At 45.6% G+C, this 17061-nt stretch overlaps 1 protein-coding gene across 2 annotated transcripts in view; it reads right to left on the bottom strand.

Annotated features, from left to right (window-relative positions):
• Positions 1–2073: 2073 nt before the first annotated feature.
• Positions 2074–17061, bottom strand: part of LOC108155705 (irregular chiasm C-roughest protein) — a 47752-nt gene continuing 32764 nt past the window's right edge. For both annotated transcript variants that reach the window (XM_033393296.1, XM_017286705.2), the window contains 5 exons: positions 5672–6701; positions 5499–5601; positions 5317–5444; positions 4152–5253; positions 2074–4080 (listed from right to left, as the gene is read on the bottom strand). In XM_033393296.1, coding sequence (XP_033249187.1) covers positions 3578–4080; positions 4152–5253; positions 5317–5444; positions 5499–5601; positions 5672–6701 — 2866 coding nt within the window. In that variant the 3' untranslated portion in view covers positions 2074–3577. The remainder of the gene's footprint in view (positions 4081–4151; positions 5254–5316; positions 5445–5498; positions 5602–5671; positions 6702–17061) is intronic.

The raw sequence follows: 17061 nt of genomic DNA, 5'->3' as shown, positions 1-17061 counted from the left end.
TTATCGATAAATGAAAACGATAAATTGCTCATTTTAAATTACGCTCTCCCAACTCAGTTTTTCGTTGCATGTATGAGCACGACAGAGCAGCAGTGTGACCGCGGATACCGTCTGACCCTCAGAAATATACCGAAACATACCTCATTTATACCACTCATTTTCAAAATATACCGAAAATAGCAATGAAAAACGAGCTTTGCCCACTTAAGCCCCTCTACTTAAACAAGCGAACAACTGCAGCTAAGCCGCGTGAAATAATACTGTTTGTAAATTCTGCTCGTATATTATCCTACATTCGCGTGTTTTTGAGATACATCGGCCTCATGTGGCTAGAGATCATATGTTGCTGAGAAACAAAAAGGTATGGAAAATGGGTAAAATGCTCAGCTAAATGCAGCGCATGCATGGTTCAGCTCACCCGTTTTTTTAACATACCATTAAGGCTAACAACGCTCCCTCGCTCTATCGAGTCATTTGTTGCTAAGGGAGAGCGTGTGGCTCGGCTCATGCGCAGCCATCAGAGAGAATAGAGCGGGAGAGATAGAGAGCGCAGAGAGCTCTCTTTGTGCAGCTGCGACTGCGCTCTCTGGCCTGCGTTCTCGCTCTCACTCCTGCATTATTTTTATTCGAAATTTCAAAATGGCTGCAACCAGAAATTAAAAGACTTGTTTTCCTTCTATCTTGCCTCTCTTTGCTCTGTTTGTTCGCCCAGTAGTTGCTGTTTTGTCCGTTGTAAGGCACTTGAGTATTTTCGCGTTTTGGTATTTTTTAGCTGTGCGTTTGGTTTTCTCCTTTTAAGGAGAAATTCTCCAATTAAGGATTTACAAAATTTAGTTTGATGTTTTAAAACTAAGTTTCAGTTGAGTGAAAGCATGGCTTCTGCTAAAAATTACACTAGGTATTCCTTTGAAACAAATTAATAATAGAATGAGGTTTAATATCGTTGAAAAAAGTCCTAACGACAAAGAAAAATATAAAAAGGATACAAAAACAATGCGAAGATTTAAATATTCAATCATGTTTTTATAAATTTTTACCATTTATGTACTTTACAGTCTCCAAGGATCCACCAAATAAAATAAATTTTTTTGGTAGCATTTTGAATTATTTTATTTCGTTTTTTTTTATGGTTTTTTCATTTCAACTAGTTTGAGTTCTTTTTTGACTTAAGATTTAATTGAATTATCGTTTTCGTTTTTTGTTTCTGTTTTTTGCTTTTTTTCTGCTTGCATGCTTTTCCTTTATACGCACTTCGTTCTTAGTTATCGTTTTCCATGCAGTTCACATTTTCCCTTTCGTAATTGTTACAAATATAATGTACGAATACTTGGCTTAATAGGATTTTGTTTTCTTGGATTTATTCTCCTTTTTCGTTACTCGTTTAACTGCTATTTAATTGAACGCTTAATTGAATCGTTTGACAATTTATCCAAAAATTTAATTTAATTTTTTCAGTTTTCAGTTGTTTTCGAGGAAAAAGCTCTCTGCGCCTAGCTCTCAAGGAAAGAATAGCGTAGATTCGAGTGAATATAAATAAAGATTCAATAAATAAAAAAAAAACATTTAAAGCATTTTCTGTATTACTCTATATAAATATGTATGTACTTATGTATGCATGTATGTATGTATATTTGTGTATATTTAAAAAAAAAATAATTACAGTATTGGCTTAATGTTTTTAAGAACCCAACAAGGAATCATAAGGCAGCATTTCGTGTTCAAAAGTTTCGCTTCACATTCACTTATCGATTTTACTATTTTTATTTTTTATTTTTTGTTTCTTGTTTCTTGTTTTTTTTTTGGTATGTAGATCGCTCAAATGTTTTACAAATTGTGTCTAAGCTTTTTAAATGTTACTTTTAAAATTGTTTGCATATATGTATGTATGTATATTTTTCTTTATAAGTAGGCTTAATCCGCTATGCTGACATAAAAAAAAAACAAGCAAACAAAAAATATGTTCTCGCTAATCTTAGTTACTAACTTTATTTAAGCGTTGACATACACATCTATATATATGCTCTATATTCGATATACATATATATTTTGTTTGATTTTTCTTTTTTTTTTCTTTTTTTTATACATAATTGATTTAATATTAAATTTCATTTACTTTCTTATGGGCTAGACAAAAAAATTTCTAAGTTTTCACATTGATGCTGGCGCTGCTTATCCGATACCCGGTCAAGTCTGGAGTATCCTTTACATAATATATTTAGGGGGCGTGGCGGGGTGTGGCAATGAACTGGGGAGAGGAGCAGAATGTGGTGCAGCATTGGGCATTGGAAAAGACGTATCCCCAAGGGCAGTGCCACTTCCACCTTCATTCAAATTGAAAGTTATGTGCAATAGAATTCCAGTAGGTCTCATTTCCGTTCAATCTGCTCTGGTATATGTACATGCTTATTTTTTTAGACACTCAGGAAAAAAACCTGCCTTCATTTAGAAAGTTTCCCCGCCAAAAAATCCATAGTTTAGTTTATAAATACATGTGTTTCATATTTTTTATACAATTTCTTCTATTTTGTTCCCTCCTAAAATGATACTGACTTTCTAAAGGGCATTGTAGGCCATTTTTTCTCAGTGTTCATACTGTGGATATGGATATGGTAACATTGGATGTTTCAACGATATGTGTGTGTGTGGGTGTGTCTGTGTGTGTTTTATTTTGGCTAAGCTTGACCGGGTCAAAGGTCAAATTCAGCTATTCTCCTTCCTCCTTTGCTTAACCCTTTTTCTCTTCGTTTTTTGTTTTCTTGTTTAATATAATATTTTTTTGTTTAAGTCTAAAAATTTGATAAATTTTGGCTTAGAAATTGTTTTTTTTTTTGTTTCTGTTTTACATATCTTTATCTTTTTTTTTACTTGGAACTAACTACAGGCTTTTAATGATTATATTTCTATTTTTAATTTAATTTAAATTTAAATTTTTCTTTTCTTCTTTCTTTTTTATTTTTCTGCTTTAAAATTGTATAGTTTTCACTTTGCTCTTAATTTTTGTTTTTTTAACTCGCTGTTTAAAATGAACTTTTGAAGTTTTGTAGTTGGTTTTTTGTTTTTTTCTGTTCGATACGTTGCGTTTTAATTGATAAGGTTCTATGATATGGTAGGGGGCTGGGGGGACAAGGTCCCGCCGCCTTGCCATCGATAATAAATTTGCTTAAAATTTGCACTAATTGATATAATTTGCCATTCATTTCGAGTTACTTTTCTTTTTGTTTCGTTTCGTGTTTTTCCAACGAGAGCTTTCCTCTTGCCATCAAATAATTAACGCTATAAATCACAATACGGTTTTGTTTTCTTTTCTTTCTTGTATATAGTATAGATATATATATGTATATATAGTGGAAAAAAAAAAAATTACACACTAGCTTAGGTTTCTAGAGTTTTTTCCGCTATAGACACATTTTAAAATACGATTACGATTACGATTACGCTAATGGCTCTCTAATGCGATATACATATGTGTGTGTAGTGGGGGTGTGTTGTGTGTGTGTCTAAGTATAGATGTATATGTGTATATGTGTGTATGTAAATCGGTAGAGAGACTGACTCTTTCTGACCTTTGGCCACCTCCTTAGACGTGGGTGGCCAATGGGCCCTTCTGGGTGTGACCCTTGCCATTGTTGGACAGTATGAACTGTCCGGATGGACTCTGGGCACACTGGGCACCAGCGACGCCCGACTGGGCCAACGGGGTGGCGGCCAGTGTATTGCTGCTGGCCGTTAAATTCGAGCTGCTGCCGCTCACACTGCCCCCGGCCCCGCCGGCAATGCCGCTGTTGAGGCTCGCCGCCGCTGACCCTCCGCCGGACATCAGCTGTCCGCCGGCGGTGGCGGGACTAGTGTGCAGGGTGGCGCCTGCCAGGGAGGCCCCATGGCCATGGCCGTAGTGCTTGAGACCCCCGTTCGAGTGGTGGTGTCGGGCAGCATGGTATGGCGGTGGGGCTGGCGTGGCCGCTGGATTGGCGGTGCTTGGCGGTGGCAGAGGGGGCAGGATCGAGGAGTTGGTGCGTAGATAGGGGTTGCCATAGATGGCGCTGAAGCGACTGTCGATGCCGTTCTGTAGAAGCGGTTGTCCTGCAAAATACGGTACGGGACGCTATAATTACTCGAATCAAGGGAAGATTTTTGTCTTCGACTATGCATACCCATGAATCCATTGGCCTGCTGTGACTGCTGTTGATCGTGACGTTGATTGCGCGGTAGGCTGGCCCCCCCACCGCCCCCACCGACGAGCGCAGCGGCTGCAACGGATCCCACACCTCCGACGGTGGCAGCCGAGTGCGGCAGTGTGGCGGAGTTCTTGCCACCGGCGGAGTTCTTGGCCGATTTGCCGCCGGCTGCTTCGGCGGGTGGACTGTAGTCGAGGGCGTATTCAAAGTAGTGGGCGTATCCGTTGGCGGAGGTCTCCTTGTAGGCGTTTTCCTGGTGGTTCTTCAGATTCTTGATGTGGCACTGGCGATTGTAGCGGTCGGTGAAGTCCCCGGAGAAGCGCTCATCGAACTTGACGGGACCGGCCAGGGGCACGCCCAGGGTGGCGCCCTTCATCTGGACATCGGGCATCGGCGACTGGTTTAGGGTGATGGCCAGGCCCTCGCTGCCCGCCTCGGAGTACTCCACGTCGTAGGCCTTGGATCGGAGCTCGCTTTTCAGTTCGTTCAGTTTGTCGCCGCCGCGCGACGCCTCCGGTATGACGTCCGCCGGCATGGGCTTCTTGCGGTTGCGCCGCTTCCTGTACACGACCACAATCATCACGATCATCAGGACGATGGCCACGGAGAACATCGAGCCCATCACCACCAGCAGCACGGGTATATTGCCCGGCTCCCGGACCACGGTGATCAGCAGGGAGTCGCTGCCATACGAGTTCATCACGGTACAGTTGTACTTGCCAAAGTGGGTCGCCCTGCTCTCGCGTATGATCAGGGCGGCCCGCACGCCCTCGGGCAGGTGCTGCTCCTCAAAGATGTATATGTCCGGATCGGCGCTGCTCATGTTGATCACCTTGTTCTCGAAGGACCACAGGATCTGCTCGGCCTTGGGTATGCTGAAGGCCAGGCACTCGATCTTCACCTTGTTGCCCACCGCCCCGAACTGCACCTTGTGCGAGGTGATGATTGGGGCCCGCTTCACATGCACCAGTGCCTCGGCGCCGATCTCCGGGAATCCGGTGACCTCCGCCCTGCAGATATAGCGTCCTGCCGTCTCGCTGCTCACCTTGATTTTCAGCTCCGTGCCACGGCCCACGATCTAAAAGGGAACAAAGGAGAGCGTGAGTGTTGTTCCCCCGAGAGTAGCGTTTGTTGTCCCTACCTGGGCGGAGTTCTCGTTAACCCATTCGATTTCCGGTGTAGGATTGCCGGCCACCTCGCAGCGCATGCTCACGGTGGCCCCCAGGTCGGCCTCAACGGTCTGCGGACGCTTGCGGAACACGGGTCCAACTGCGACGAAGAATCAAAGGAGGTTACGTTGCTGGTCAATACTGGGATACTTACAGCTTATGTCCAGGGTCTCGCTCTCCTCGCTCTTGCCCACGGCATTGACCACCTCGCATTTGACAATCGAATCGTGGTACGAACGGGTGACATTGTGAATTATCTGTTGGGGATTGGGGTGTTTGGGGTGTCAGATAAGAGGAAGAGAGGTATGTAGTGGCGGCAGCACTTACCATTTTGGTGGTGAAATCTCCCGTCATGAGCTCGTCGTTGATGAACCATCTGTAGGTAACCTCCGGGGGATTGGCATCCGCCTGGCAGCTGAGCACGACCTCGGCGCCCTCCGGTATCTTGCCCCCAGCCAGGGCCCCCTCCACGACGGACACAGACACCTTGGGGGCGTACTTGACCTCGAGCAGGAGCTTGGCGGAGCGATAGGTGCGATCGGCGGTGTTCTGGGCCTGGCAGGTGAAGGTCGTGTTGTGGTGCTCCTTCTTTGGCGCCAACTTGAGGATGGACTTGGCGGTGATGCGGCGCGAGTCGGACAGCGGCTCCTTCACGTACTCGATGCCCTTGGTGAGGACATTGCCGAGCCCGTCGATCCAGGTGATCTCTGCGGCTGGCTTGCCGCCCACCGACACGCATTCGAGCTCGATTTCGCGATCCTCAGTGGTTACCATGTAGTCGCCCTGCAGGATCTTCGGGGCCTCCGGCGGCACCAGAACCGTGAGCTTTGCAAACCTTGAACGGATACCCTGTTCCCCCTGCGGACCGGGTCCCACCTGGCACTGGTACTTGGCATCGTCGTCGAGCATCAGCGGATAGATGTCCAGCGAAAAGTCGCCCTCTTCGTCGCTCCCAACCATCGAGTAACGCTCGAAGCCGCTCAGATTGCGATGCTGGCCGAGGCCGAAATCATCCTTGGTCCACTGGAGGGCCCCAACTTTCTCCATCACGCGACAGGGCAGCGTCACTCGGGATCCCACAACGGCTGTCTGATCCTGCGGCTCCATGGCGAACTGCTGGCCCCCGTTTTCGCCGCTCCGGGGCTTGTTGTCGTCGTTGGACGAGGCCGACGCTGAGGCCGACGATTCGCCATGATGGGAATTGTTTTGGTTGTTCTTGTTCTTGTTCTTCGACTTGGCCAGCACGGAGACGGGCAGGAGGGCCACTTCGAGCAGCAGTACGGCCAGGGGAAGCACCCGTAAAAGCTGACTTCTGCGCATTTTCTTCATTTTCGCCGCCGCAGAATTGTTAGTACGGCTGCAAGAGAGAGATTCAATTAAATAAATAATTATATTTTAACAGTAAAATTATTATTTATATTTCTTATATTTATATGACCTTTCACATTTTATTTTCTACATCTGACATCTACATCTACATATGGCGCCACCTTGTGTTGCTTAAAAACCAGCATGCTAACGCCACCTGGCGGAGATACAGCCTAAGATAACAGCCAGGTGGCGCTAGCAAGGTGTCATGGAAATGTCAAGTAGATGGCAGGGCTGCTAGTCGTTCAGTCCCTCTCTCTCTGGATCGGACAGGATGTTGTCCGCCCCAGGGAAGCAGACAAGGGGCAAGGTAAATAAATAAATAGATTGGATCTGCTTCTGCTCCAAGGGAGCACATTTATACCCATTTTTTTTATTTTTATTAAATTTAATTCCGCGTATTCCTTTAGTTGAATTACAGTACGGCTCTCGCCCCCTCGGTGCAGTTCGAATTAAATCAACAGCGAAAACAAACTCCATAAAAAATAATTATTGGACAAACAAAACGGTGGAAAAGGTGCAGCCACCATGCACCTCCACCTCCAACCTCCACCTCTGGGTTGCTCCTCGCACGGCAACGAATGCAATCAAATTTGTTTTTGTGGGTCAAGTTTAAACCAAATGAATAAGAAGAGAGTAGAGTGCATGTACATATGTACAGGGCGCGAGGCAAACAGAACTGAATACGAATGATAAATTTTGAATATATTACGACTTTCGGGATACCCATACCCGCTGTTCTATTAAAGATAATTTAATTTGTTTGATTGCTATCATTTTCGGTATATATATAGTTTATATCTTGTTTTGTCTTTAGTTTATGATATGTCACCTCTTTAATTCGATTTTGGGACGGTTTCTCGACTTCGGGTTAACATTTCTGATTGATTTTCTCAAGGGCTCAGGCGAGAGTTAACTCTTTTTCGGCTCGACTGAAAGGTGAAAAAGAAAACGGCAGCAATCTAACTATGGGTTTTTCTTTTTAAATTGTCGTTTTCCTGCGAATCAGTTTCCAGAAAATAAACAAAGCATAAACAGCTGATGCAGTAATCAAAGCAACCCTGTGTTTTGCGCTCAACAGTTCATTTGTGCGCTTAACAGCATCCTGCTATTGCTTTTCGTTCGAATGGTTCGAAAGTCGAATGGTATTTTCGGAACAACAATTAACTGGAACCTTAATTCGAAGCCAAGGAACCTAAGAACAAAATTTGAGTGCCTTCCTATCTAGTTTTTAGGCTTAATATTTTGTTTGTTATTTGGGAACAAAGATTTCTGAATCTATGGACATTATTTTGTTCTACTTTGTTGCATTGTTGGCTGCGTGTGTACATCCTTACTCCATTGCAGGATTAGAGATAGTGTGGAACCCCTTGATCGGTGTGGTTCCAGGACATATCGATTAGTTTTCCCTATTCCGATGGCCATAATTTCGTGTTAATTGGTAGATGGCAGCCTAGAGTCGTCGATATACCCGCTGGGTGCCACGAGTAACCTGTAAGCCACGCGTACAAAAACATGAAAGCTTAAAATCACTGCTGCTGTGTGGACACAGAGAGACAGAGACAGAGACAGGGACAGGGACAGAGAGAGGGCAACAGCAGGGGGCTGCGTGGGTTGTCAGTTGTCTGGATTTGGTGGCATCAACTGCAGCAGGCAGCAGGCAGCAGGCAGGCAGCAGCAGGGACGGACGTCAACTGCAACTGCTGCCATAACTGTAACGGCAGAGTGTGCAACTGTAAATGTAAGTCTGTGGTCGCTTGCCGTGAAATTGAAACATATTCGCGCGCAGCTTTGCACGCGTATCTGCTTCAGTATTTCCTTTTTCATTTTCCTTTTAGTTTTCGTATTTTCCGCTGCTTTGTGCCCACCCCCACCCCCCACCTCTCTGTGAATGCATTCCACACACACACACACACACACACAGAAACACAAACACAAACATATGTTCCTTTTGGCGCTCTTCTTTGAGCCCCTTGTCCGCGCCAGGTTTGGCCTTGGCATTTGCGGCTTTTGTTTGCTTTTTGTCTTTTATTTATTCGGTTTTGCTTTTTGCGTTCACAGCTTTTTTTTACGCCGCTGACCTAAGGACCTTAAAGCTGCCTTAGACATGGCAGGACACTCCATCTCCACAGAGAGAGACAGAGAGAGAGGGATACTTCAGCCAACAGCACTCATTCGATTAGAGTTTGATTTTCAATCGATATAATTTATACCCGTTTTTTAATGGCCAGTCGTGGAGTTCCCCGTCCATTCCCCTGGCGTTGGATTTAATAAATTAAGTACCAAATAGCTGGTAAAATGCATTTAGCACCTTGCAACCACGCAAACCCCCTCCCCTCCCTCCTTCTGGTCTTATCACGGTGCTGGTACACGTGATCCATTGCCCTAACAAACAAAAACAATAAAAAAAATGGAAGGAAACACACAGTATATGGCAGCCCAACGCCCCACCAATACTGCCGCTCGAGGCATTAACTGCGTCGACATCTACCCCGAAAAGGTAATGCTAACGATTTCATCAAATTGGCGCCCCATGGAAGGCCAAAGAAAGCAGTCCAGTCGTCACACAAAAAAAGAAGAGAGAGCACACGGAACGAAACGCGCCAAAAGACAGCAGCTGACCCGGGTATTTATATCCGTATATATCCCACCATATACCCATATCCTCATATCGCGTATCGCTGTGGCTATCCTTTTCACTCCGCTGCAATCGTAACGCCGTACGGCTACGGCTATGGTGTTTTTTTTTTGGTGGCTCCGTTTCTTGCCGGATACCCCGTGTGCAGAGGAAGGGCATTCCCACTGGGTGCAGATGTTGTTCTTTATTTCATTTATATATGTATCCACATATCTCTCCGTTAAGAGGATACAAACTATCGCCAGCAATTAATGCGATTAACATGGAAGAATCGATGCTTAAATGGGAAGGGAATCCCTTTCGCTCCTGGCCTTCTGTTAAGATTCCCACCCGAAACATCATAGGATTATGTGCAGTGTATTGCTTCATGTGCCCCATCAAATCCGATTATTATCCAATATCCAGGAAATATGTTTATTACGAGGTCTGGTCTGCGAGCGTATTTGAATCGTCGACCCTTCCGAAATGGCAGGTCCTTTTCTTGTTTTCTTTCTGGTTTTCTGTTCAGTTCTCTGTTGCTTGTTTACCAGCGCCATGATTTACGGCATTTGCACTTTGACTGTGACTGTGTTCTCCTCTGTCCGTGTCCGTGTCCGTGTCGGTGTTCGAGTCCGTGTACGGGTACGGGTACGGTTCCGTCTGTCCGTTGGTCTGCTTGTGGAGTCCGGCTCTGGCTCAGAAGTGCCAGCATATAGAGCCGGAAATGCCCGGCGTGCGTATGTGCCAGGTGATATAGAGGGGCAGGGCAGGGCAGGGCAGGGCAGGGCAGGGCAGGGCAGGGCAGGGCAGGGCTGGGAAAACTTTGGATAGTGCTCGGATACGGATACTGAGCCGGTGCTGGTGCTGGTGCTGGTGCCGGTGCTGGTGCCGGAGTCCCTGTTCTTTTCGCTGCCAGCAATATGCTTGCCTAAATTATTAAAATTTATAATAAAATTTTTATGACCATAAAAGGCCAGCGCCAGAAAGCCTCTTGCCAAGGCACTCTTGGCCCCCTGCTTGGCTTGGTCCTGGCCTGGCCTGTCCTGTCCTGTCCTGTCCTGGTGCCTTGGCGCTGTGTCCACTGGTCCTTGGGCCGAAAGTTGTACAGGAAATGACTGGACATGATTTTTCGTGCACACATAACTTTTGTTTTTAGTTGCGGTAGATTTTCGTTGGATAGTAAAAACCACTTCCCCGATAGTCTTCTGCCCCCAGCCCCCTCCGCACACCCGGGGACTTCCCTTTGCGTTTATGTTGCGTGCCTGGGGCATGGAGACTGAGGAAGATTGAAGAAGGTGGCTTCTTGGGCTTGGCTTGGGTCTCCGTAAAGTTGGCCTTTATGCAGTACTTGCAGGCGAGAGACATTAAAATTACCTAAGGTCTTCTCTCAGTCTCAGTCTCTGTCACATGATTTTTGTGCTTTAAGCTGAAGAATCCCTACAGTCGGGGAAAGTTTCCAAAAGTTCCATGGATATGAAGAAGAAATGTGGTAGAATCAGATCTATCTACACTTTAAATTGTGTTTCTTACACACTCTTTCTAGTGCAGTGCGGTGGAGTGGAGCGAAATATAACGGCCGGCGACGGTGTGAGAAGAGGGAGAGAGAGACAGATGGAAACGATATTCTAATATTCGAATCAAATTGGTCATTAGGGGTAGAGATGATAGGCGGAGTCCAAGAATTTTAAAAAATAACTAGAGATCGTGGTTCCGCTCTTTCTGTCTAACTTTTGTCCCATCTTTCGGGCCAAGTTCAAGCAAAAATGAGAGATAATATTGGTCAGATCTACTAGTAATTTAGTTCTTTATGATAGAAAATTCAGAATTACTTGTAGCAAAGGGTCTCTGCTCCGAATGCTTCTGGAAAGTTTGTACAGCGAATGTGAACGAATCTTTCCTCGTGGATTCGGTGTTAAGCCCTAGTCTTCTCGGCCTTCTTTGCGCGATAATTGGAAATCGATTAACAATCGTTGTGTAGATAGTTTTCAAGATTTTTCTGCCAAACACCGTACACCGTAAACCGGAGATAGCAGCACAACAGCAAAACACATGGCTCGAAAACGCTAATGACACACAAAATGGAGGAGTGGGAGGGTGAAAGTTATGAGGAAGTAGCTGGAGGGGAGGAGCATTATGCTAATTAGAATACCTCACGAACGAAGGGAATATTTTCGCTGGAAATATCTTACATTTGCCGGCAAAAGGGAGTAAACAAAGGTGCTGCCGGTTGCTGCTGGCTCCAGCGTCAGAAAACCCTTCCTTTTTCAGCGGAAAACTGCGTCACACACACACACACACACACAAGCACACTGAACTATACCATATATCCTTCTCTCTCTGTCACACTCTGCTCTGTGTGCCATTGTTGGTTGTCATGTGTTTATTATCCTTTTGTTCTTTATTTTTCAGCAACAACAAAGCAAGAAATTAAGGCCGAAACTTTCGATACACTTGCCGGTCCAGGGTTTCCCTATAGAAGCCATATGATATGGTTGTCCGATTCGGCACAGAAGGGTATATATTGTATGCCCATGACGGGCATGGAATTTCGGGGCAAAGTTTTCAAAGGCAAGCACAAAAAAGGGACACCTGGAGGACATGGCAATCGTAATACCCTCTGAAAAGGGCATTTAAAAGTATCAAGTCAAGTCCCCTTTTGTTGGGCCCGAAATCAACTCAAACAAGAACTGGGAACAGTTTGAAAAAACGCTCCTGTACAAACTGTTCCCAGTGCCCCTGAAATCCTAATCAAATTTATGTGCGTCCCCCCCCCCCCCCCCCGCCTTTTCTTAAGCCATAAATTAGTGAGAGAACATTTCACAGCCCGTCAAGGGGGAGGCGGGATGTGAGTTATGTGGGCGTGGCAGGGCCAATAAATTCATCAATTTAACCAAAGAAAAATAGAAAGAAAAAACACAGGACTACAGAGAGTAGAAGGAGCAGAAAACACATAACAAAACTTTTCGCGACGCCTTAATACTTATACCAGCCACGCCCACCAGCCAACAGCTTCCGCCTGGTTGCCTCTGGCTGGGGATGCCCCCCGCGGACCCCGCGGACCCCCCGACCCCCCGCAACCACTCCATCACCACCTCCATGACGCCCACGTCCACGCCCGCGCCCAGGCCACTTCTGGAGAAACCTTTTAATTGAATATTAATAACAAAATCCTGCATATTAAACAGAAGCACCAGCACCAGCAGCAGCAACATCACAAGAGCAGCCCGAAGGACGAGAAGAGCCACAGAAAGGACTAAAACCTTTTGTTAATATATGCACACATCTGTATCTGCCTCTGTCTCTGTCTCTGTATCTGTATCTGAGAGTGCCCTGCGTGTATGCCTCTGTGTGTGTGTGTGTGTGTGTGTGTGTGTGTATTATGGCTAAGAGCACGTCTCCGTCCTGACCAGAGTCCCGTACTCGGGACTGCTGCTGATGATGTCAAATGTTAATGCAATCAAATTGGAACCTCATTCAATTGGGAGTCGGAGTGGAAGTGGAAGCGGCACTGGGAGAGGGAGTGGAGGGAAATGGCCTGAATGAGCTGGGGATAGAGAAACAGCACTAAATTCAATTATGCATGTGGGCGTTAAGGGGGGCCCGGGGGTGCTAAGACCCAGCCGAAACGTGTCCTTCTTTTATTGTTTCATGGCCAAGGCAAGAAATGAGCGATATCTTAATTCATTTGAAGGGGAAACCTTTAAGCTCTAGATTTATAGATTTTCCTCCAAATTGCATAGATCTACCATAAAGAAGTGCCCATTTTCGAGTAGCTATTTCACATCGAATCGCCAGCTCAAAAGCTCTTTATTCTTCCGACAAGACTGAAAAGTCCGGAAACCTCTCGATCCGATCATTCATGAATGATCGAGCGTCGATCTACATACCTTTTCAGTGGCCGTACATTTATGGATTACTAATGTCCAACAGGGTTGCCGTACTGGCTGCTAATAATACCATGCTTAAGTGCCTCAAGAAGTTGGTACTCTTCGAAAGAAAGCCTCAAAGTTCATCTAACATTGAAATACGCGTAGAGTATTCCCCTCCCCCTCCCACACACACAGAGTTAATTACACAGTTCTGCTCAATTTGCGGCCAATAAATTGAATCAGTTGCCAATTAGAAATGTATTGTATTCTTTTTAATCAATTTCAATGCCAGCTCAGAAGGCGAGGGTGCAGTGTTCTCGGTTCTCGGTTCTCGCTCTCGATACCCACTCGGTGCTCTCTCGGTACTCGTTGGGTCAAGCAAGGCCAAGAGTTGAACTTTACTCATGGGCCTGTTTGTTGTTGTTGTTGTTCTGGCATAATAGAGGTGCTAAAGCCTGCTGTTGCTGGTGGTGGGGCAGCAGGTACGCTTTGCTTTATTGTTATAGCGCAAACAATTTCGTGTCATCCGCAATTAGGCAGGTTCAGGCTCGCGTAATATCGATTTAATTGCGCTCGGCTGCCTCTGGGGGCGGCGAAGGGGCAAGGACTTCCAGGAGGGGGTGGGGAACTAAGACTAGGACTTCCAGATGGCTGGGCTGTGGACCCTACGAGCGTGGCGTATGCATGCCGTGGGGGAAACGGAGCGCCAAAACGAATTGAAAAGAAAGCGAGTGCGACACGCATAGACCGACCAGGCGAGTACATGTAACGGTGCATGAATAGCACTCGGCGGTGGCAGTGAATGCCACTTATTCGAAATGATAGACGACAGACTTGGGATCCTTAGGGGCAAGAAACCATGCCGGTGATCAGCCGGAGAGCTACCGATCCTTCGTCGTGCGGTGGCTTTTCCCCATTCATTTTCATAATTTCCCTTAATATCCCGAATTACTGCACGGCGAATGCCATTGATGTGTGTGTTTGTGTCAAAATCATTCGAATGATGTCATTCCCTAATGGAAAATATTTACAGCGAATCAATGTCATTCGCAAGTGTAGCAGAATGACGCCTACGAGTGCGAGTGCGAGTCCTGCCAGTGCCAGTGCCTGTTTGTCTGTATGCTGCCATTCATGTCATGCATGTGTGTGTGTGTGTGTGTGCTTGCATGTATGTAGGCGTGTTTAAAAAAAGGAATTGTTTATTATACAGCAGAAACAGCAGGAGGGCTTTCTATCTCTTATTCGCTTCCACTCCGCAACAACAACAGCAGCAATAATGGAAAAAAATGAGGAACACATGTCCGCTGGGCGCCTTGCCTTCTCCCTCTTCCTCTCCCTGTCCCTGTCCCCCTTTGGCCTAGCCTCCCCTGGCAGCAGGCGCCTTGTTGCACATGAATAGACACGCACGCACACACTTGCAATTACCCAGCCACTATCTTGGTGCAGGACCTGGCCCACTCTATGCCCCACTCTTTGCCTGCATTGTTTCTCCTCTCCTACTTGGCTTAAACGCTTTAAATTGTTCTTTATGTGGGCGCTCCTGTTGCTTGCAGAAAAATTTCCACCTAAGCGCATTTGGGGAATTTAAGCTCATTTTGAGCGCCTTTTGTTAAATCACTCAACACTCTCTCTCTCTCTTCTCTCTCTCCCAGCACACACAGACCCTCTGGGCACAGCGACTTGGGGGGAAAGGAGGAGGTTTTCTTTGTGCGAAACGAGAGTCTGGGAGAGTCCTTTGATGCCCAAGCAAGCAAGGCCTGTTCCATCCCATTGTGCGGAGGGAGCCTTTGAGCCTAGGCGTGACGCAGCTCTCTTTCCTTCGCTCTCTCATTACACCCGATACTCAAAGAGTATCTCTCTTTATTGTGGATATAATAAAGGGTTTTGGTCGTCGTCGTCGTCGCCCGTTATTTTACTCATATCGGCGCGAGCGAGTGAGCAGGGGCTTGGCGAGTAAGCGAAGCGAGTGAGTAAGGGGCTTGGCGAGCAAGCGAAGCGAGTGAGTCAGGGGTCGGCGAACAAACGAAGCGAGTGCGCTTGTCCCCTATTGGGAATATATTTATTAATTAGTATTTATTAATCTTCTCTGCAATTCTTTACTCTTCAGGGTTTCCTTGTCCTCAAAAGATTCTCGTAGCAGTCCCTCACCGCCTTTCCAATTCCCCCTTCGTTTTTTCCACTTTGTGGGCAAATTTATTCACACACCAAAAAACAATTGATGTTACTGTCTATTTTCATTGGGGATTATTACAATTTTGTTGTTCTTTATTGTGTGGTAGTGGCACAAAATGGCATTAAATTAAATAAAGACCCGTATTAGGCATGCCCCAGAGGGGTGGTGCCCAAGGGGGGTGCACAGGTGGGGTGGGGTAGGCCCTCTAGTAGGCTACGCCCCTCTGTTAAGGTAGTCCCTGCATGTACTATACTATACTTACTATATGCTATGCTATGGATCAATAATGGGCACAAACTTCCTAACAACAGCAGCAAAAAAAAAGAAAGAAAAAAAAAGAAAAAGGGTTAGACGAAATGGAGGCGAGCCTGGGGCTGTGAGGAAGGACTTTCTAATGCCTACAGGGGTGCTGCCAGGGTGGCAGGGGTAGGGGTAGGGGCAGGGGCAGAGGCAGAGGCAGGGTGGCAGCTATTGCTATTATTGCTGTTGCAGTACAGTTAAGTCAATTTTTTCCATTACAGAAACAACAAGAAAAAACGAACTAAATGGCAACAATGTTCACTAAATTGTGCAAAACTTCATTGCGTTTTTCTGCTTCTTCTGTTTCTGTTTCTGCTTTTCCTTTTGTTTTGCTTTGTTTGAATTCTGCTTCTTATTTCTGCCATTGGTATTGGGTATTGCTATTCGTTCTCCTTCCTATTTGTGCTTGTTCTGGCTCATGTTTGCCATGCCATCAATTAGGAAATGCATTCAGCTACAGGGTATACTGCACTCGCACAGATAGAGGTCTTTCCGAACCCTTTAAGGCTAGGGTATTCCACAATTCAAGGCGTATATTTGGGACTTTAAATCAATACCGTACATAGGTTTATTCCTAATGGACTGAAGGAATATTTGAATCCGATTTCCTCTGATATTGTTACTATTTTTGGCGATGGTAAATGTTGCACACTTTCTGGCGCCGGCAAAGAAAAAGAAAGAACGAAAAGTGTAGTGCAGGGAAAATCAATGGGTGAAAACTGTTTAATTTAATGTAAATTCCAGGGAAGCTCAAGGCGTGGCTGAAATGTCGATAAAAAATGTTCGATAAAGTGCGCTCTATTGTTTATAAGCCATGAAAATATTGATTAAGTGTTTGTTTATGCCAATCGACTATTTATAGTTAATTATTAGTTAATTTTTCTTTGCCAAAAAAATGTTCCCTGCATGCATTTCCACATTATCTTTCGTTTATGGCTCGCTCTTTCTTTTTTTTTCTTTTCTTGTTTTTTTCTTTTTTTATTGAGAGTACATATTATATTTCAATAATTTCTGGATTATGTAGTTATCCTTCCGAGCTCGCGTTCAATCAATGCGAATCGAATTCGAATCGATCCAAAAAAAAACGAATTGCATTTTGTCTTTGCGGCCGTGAGTGGACGACACGGAGGCACGGATGGATGGATGGATGGATGGCTGGGGTGGGGACATGGCTAAGGACATGGACATTAAGGTGCAGCAGCGAGACGACGATATTGGAAATGCAGTAAATAATAAAGTGCAAAACGGTGGAGAGTGCATGTGGGTGCGCCTGTGGTGTGGGTGGAGGACGGTGTGCATGCACATATACTAGCGTACCTGCATAACGCATACAGTGCACTCTACTCGTACAGGGATGAGCAGCAGTGTAAGGTGCTGCCTGGGGGGGGAG

The sequence above is a fragment of the Drosophila miranda genome, chromosome XL (assembly GCF_003369915.1).
Source record: "Drosophila miranda strain MSH22 chromosome XL, D.miranda_PacBio2.1, whole genome shotgun sequence".
Taxonomy (NCBI): domain Eukaryota; kingdom Metazoa; phylum Arthropoda; class Insecta; order Diptera; family Drosophilidae; genus Drosophila; species Drosophila miranda.
This window is presented reverse-complemented; position numbering and strand designations above follow the sequence as displayed.